Source organism: Vicia villosa, unplaced genomic scaffold (genome assembly GCF_029867415.1).
Source record: "Vicia villosa cultivar HV-30 ecotype Madison, WI unplaced genomic scaffold, Vvil1.0 ctg.004338F_1_1, whole genome shotgun sequence".
Classification (NCBI taxonomy): domain Eukaryota; kingdom Viridiplantae; phylum Streptophyta; class Magnoliopsida; order Fabales; family Fabaceae; genus Vicia; species Vicia villosa.
Window position 1 is genome coordinate 135,469 of NW_026706415.1, and position 5,042 is coordinate 140,510.

The 5,042-nt window shown below is 36.4% G+C and overlaps 1 protein-coding gene across 1 annotated transcript; it reads right to left on the reverse strand.

Annotated features, from left to right (window-relative positions):
- Positions 1–1,862: 1,862 nt before the first annotated feature.
- On the reverse strand, positions 1,863–4,771 carry LOC131641976 (protein NRT1/ PTR FAMILY 5.10-like). Its single transcript, XM_058912263.1, has 4 exons — positions 4,497–4,771; positions 4,203–4,420; positions 3,565–4,109; positions 1,863–3,463 (listed from the first exon to the last, which is right to left on the reverse strand). Exons 1-4 carry the CDS (start codon positions 4,621–4,623, stop codon positions 2,641–2,643), a joined length of 1,713 nt encoding a protein of 570 aa, XP_058768246.1. The 5' UTR covers positions 4,624–4,771; the 3' UTR covers positions 1,863–2,640.
- Positions 4,772–5,042: the final 271 nt, after the last annotated feature.

The window sequence follows — 5,042 nt, forward strand, 5'->3', positions numbered from 1 at the left end:
AAAAACTCCAAACAATTCAATTAATAATTTAAATTACAATTAAATTAAATAATGGAAATTATGGGGTGTTACAGTAATCATAGTGAAATTTACACTACACCTGAACTTACGCATCAAGAAAAGCCATGCGCTAAGCAACGTCAACCACGGCCCTATCCAGATTGTGATAGACCATTCGATTACAAGTACAAGGCCTATTCCAAGTGAATTTCCTCTCCCTCATATCTACTTTAACTAAATCACATTTGTCAATGACATTCGAGAAAGCAGCTACCCCAAAATGATTAAAATTACCTTATTTTTATTCACTCATATGAATGATATCGTTAACATCTCCAATTAGCATCGAAGGACGATCATCATTGTTCCTCCAGCCAATGAAATAAAACCATAGGCCAAGATGAGATTTGTACACAAGACTAGCATTATTCCAGTTACATACCAGGAGAAAGTTCCAACTGATAGCTTGATAGTAATTGTATCCATAATGACATCATGCACGACAATTACAATATTACTACCATTCTACATTAACACCCAAATGCCCCCAGATTGACAACGCGCATCCATGTAGTGAAAACTTACATATACAACTATATCCCAGAAAGATTTGGTCCTATGAAAACCAATATGAATTTCCATAACGATTAGACATGTTGGAGAATGTTTTCTAATCAACTCCATCATGTGTCGTTTAGCATTATTGTTAGAGGCTCCCTAGATATTCCAGGAGAGAACAATGATTTCTTTGAAACCTAACATAACTAGTCAAGTTGATTGAGTTAAAAAAGCAAGTCCCAAACACAAGACAACTTATATAGTCGACTCCCATTCAATGGAAGTTTCGCGAATAAATTCCTCTTCTTGAGTAGCACCCTTATCCAAAGCGAATTTCTTATTTTCATTTGTCTGACTTGATGTCGGTTCAAAATGTGAATTGTTGTATCGCGTGGTGGTCTCCTAACCTAAATTTTTTATGGGAACAATATAGGTGTATTTAGCAGTACTAGGCACACCCTTTTTAATGGGCAGGAATTAAAAGTTGGCCCAATTGTGTGTGAAGGTCCATTAAGAGCAAGACGTGGTTCCAAAATGGAAGACATAGCCTTGCGCATGGATCCCCTCTGCATGTTAGAAAACCGTGTTAAGTTTACTAGGTCTAACGGTTTTGCTGTCAATGCTTTTTCCTTTTAAAGAAACATCAATCCTGTAGATTTTAGAACTCCCCATTTTTTGCTCTGTACCACCAGCCAATCACCAAGACCTGAATTTCTTTCTCCATATTTTTTGCTACAATCTCAGTGCTATCATCGCCTACTTCATGATGTAATTCTGATAGTATTTGCTCATGGACAACATAGTTTTCCGATGGGCCTCTTGGTTGTGGCATCGTAGGAACTCCTAGTTGCATCATATTATCTTGTGTTTTCTTGCAATCACACTTGTTATGTCCATAGCAGCCATAACTGGAGCAATAATGTGAAGACCTTCATATTTCATGTTGTACCAATGGCCATTAACATTGACCGATAGACAACCGGAAAGGTCGTATGAATCTCCACACACATTCTCGCAAACCTTCCCCTCTTTACATTCAAGGTGCTAGTATCTACCTTAACAGGAGTACCCATAATAGATGTCAAACAAATAAGGACACTTTCATCATAATACAATAAGTTAAGCCCTGGAAATCAAATACAAACTAGAGTCTTCTCCACTTTTGTGATTGGAGATGCAAAGTCTGGAGTCCATTGAGCCACTTCCAAATAATGTTAAATTGACATCCACGAGCCTTCTGACACAGTTTTCTCCATATTTGCGAGCAGTTCGCACTTGACCATAAAGAAACCATTATCAACATCCATGATCTCAAAACCCATGATTAGTTTCCCCATCTGCTTCATTAAATGATAGTCCATGTTCTTCCCAATGAGTTTAATGATAAGCGCCTCCTTCCAAGAATTGCACAGTTCCTGAAAAATCTTCTCATCCATCGTGACCTTTGGTAGCAATCGATTTTCTCCTTCAAAAGAGACTTTCATAAGTCCCTTTTCAATCATGTCAACTCTCTCCTTCATAGTAGTGGCCCCTTGACCTTCAGTGAGAATATCCTAAAACGATTGTTTATGAGGCTTAGATGCATCTCCATATGATAGTTTGACTGACGGGGACGGCGCAAAAACGATGAAAACGGACTCATGAAAAAAAAAAAAAAACTTCCTTTCTTTTCTCTAAGTATTTCTCTCAATCATCTCCAATTCCTCTCTTCTCTAACTAATTATTTTCATAATTTAACTTCGTAAAACTTTCTACATTGACAAGATACAAGTTATCTATTTAATGTTTTCTAATATACAACGAACTTTTTTCTGCGAATTCCACGAAAGTATGCTTTTATATCATTTCCGGGTACTATTCACTTCTTAAAACATAATCAACCTTAATATGTGCATGAATTCACCCAGATGTACCTCAACCATTATACTCTTCTCCACCTCTTTTACAGTTTTTTTACCACCGATGACATCATTACAGCCTCTCTAAATGATCTAAACTACAAAGTGCCAAGTAAATGATTGTCTAATGATAACAAACAGCCCAAGGAGGCAAACATGATAAAATAGAAAAACTACACAGTGATTATGCTTGTCTGATGGTACCTTTGTGATTATAAGTGTAATATTTTGAAAAATAAAGGAACAAAGTAAACCCCACCATACTTAATCCAGCAAGAAGCCAATAAAAATAATCAAGATGTGCCTTATTGATATTATCACAAAACCAACTTTCATGACCATCTTTGCCACTCAAATTTTGAATGAGAGAAATGAGAAAGCCACTTAAAAAGCTTCCAACACCAACAATACTCAAGTAGAGTGCAAGTCCCATGCTTCTTAGTTCATTTGGGACTTGATCATAGAAAAACTCCTGAAGACCAACCATAGTAAAAACCTCAGAAATTCCAAACAAAAAGTATTGAGGAATCAACCACCATATACTCATTGGAACAGTTGCATTTGCATCATCAACAAGACCATACTCTTGTGCTGTTTTTAGTCTTTTAGTTTCAACAAACGCTGCAACTACCATTGTGAACATGGATATAAAAATTCCAGTTCCAATTCTTTGAAGCATTGTGATGCCCGAGGGTTTTCCAGTGATAGCTCGTGCTATTGGCACAAATATGCGATCGTAGATAGGGCTGAAGAGAATAATAGCGATACCATTAATCGATTGACATGAAGCGGGTGGTATATCGAAACCAGGAAATATTGTTCTCTCCATAGACCTCCCTTGCTTGGTGAAGAATGTAAAAACTTGAGCAAAGACAATACCATAAACCAAACATGTAGTCCAAATTGGAACCAACCTTAGTATTGCCTTTGCTTCTTGAACCTCAACAAGGCTACAAGTATTACCTTCTTTGGATCCCTTTGGTGTTAACAACGCCTTGTTGAGGAAGCTACCAATATAGAAAAATACAAGTTAAGTCAAAATAATTATAATCTTTTAAGGCTTTTGTTAGAATTGAAAAACAAGCATAAATTAAATTGTTATTCTTACCTGAATTGTTCAGTACTTCGACGCAGAAGCATTCCATCGCATTCCTCTTCAATAGATGTGTTGGACAAGGCATTTCGCCAATTTCTTATAGCTGCGACGAATACACGACCAATTCTAAGAAAAGGGCTAGTGTCATTTTTCTTAATGTTATACCTATAGGTCATTGATCCAAGCAAGAAAACAAGCAAACCAATGGTCATTACAGTACAAGGGATTCCAAATCCAAGAACCCAACTATAGTTATCTTGTATATAATTCAAGATCGAGATTATTAACGTGCAACCTGCAAGCACTGTAAAATACCACCAATTAAAGAAAGAGCTTCTGGCTCTGTGCTCCTTCGGATGTTGTTCGTCGAATTGATCCGCGCCGAAAGCTTGAACACAGGGTTTATGTCCACCTTGTCCAATGGCAACTAGATAGAGCGAGATGAAGAATAAGATCACTTGTGATTGTTGGGAGCATGATATGAAATTAGTATCAACTTGGCATTTAGATTTGGTGAGGGAAGGAAGCATAGCTGATAATGCTAACAAGCCAAGTCCCTGTTATCATCAGTATATGTTATGAAAAGGTTAACAAGATTTAAAGAATTTATATTAGAGGGTAAAAATAAAAAAGTGAAGAAATGAACTAACCAGGATATAGATGAGAGAAGCGAGTATGATTGTACGGTAGCGTCCAAGAAAAGAATCAGCAAGAAAAGCACCTAAGAGAGGAAGAAGTGAAGATGTTCCAACCCATATATTCACATTCTTTGCAGCTGTTGCAGTGCTCTGGTTGAGTGGTCCAGTTAGATATGATATCAAGTTCCCTTGAATTCCATAGAATGAAATTCTTTCCGTCACTTCAACACCTACAAAGTTAACATTTACACACTCATAAAACAAATCAAGAAGATGAATCTGTATGCTATAGTATGAAATAAGTACCTATGATGAACCAAGCGGATCTCCAGTAACCAGATTTGGATCTAACGGCTGGCTGTCCGCTGTAATCAACAGCACCATCAACGAGAGTGGTTTCAGATTCTAACAAAGTGTCGTTGGGATTCTCCATTAAGCCGGTGTTGATTCACTTCTTCTTCTTCTTCACTATTAAAGATGATTGTTAGTGTTGTGTAAGAGTGTAGTTCTTCATTTATTGGAAAAGGGTTAGCTATTTGTTATTTCCATGGAAAAGGGAAATGTACCGTACAAAAAGTGTGAAAATATTCATACTGAATACATGTTCCTAACTCTTGGACAACAATACTAGGTATAGAAAGTAAAGTGGGTCCCCCGTTTTGGTGGAGTCTCTTCTCCAAATCATTTTTTTTTTATAACAATTATATAAGTTTTTCCCATGAGTTGATGAAGATGTATTCATAAGATATTACATTTCAAGTAAAAATTGAAGAATAAATTTATGTTATATTTGATAAAAATTATCTTATATTTATAGAAATAGAAGTGGTTGATTGTGCAGTTATCCTAGAA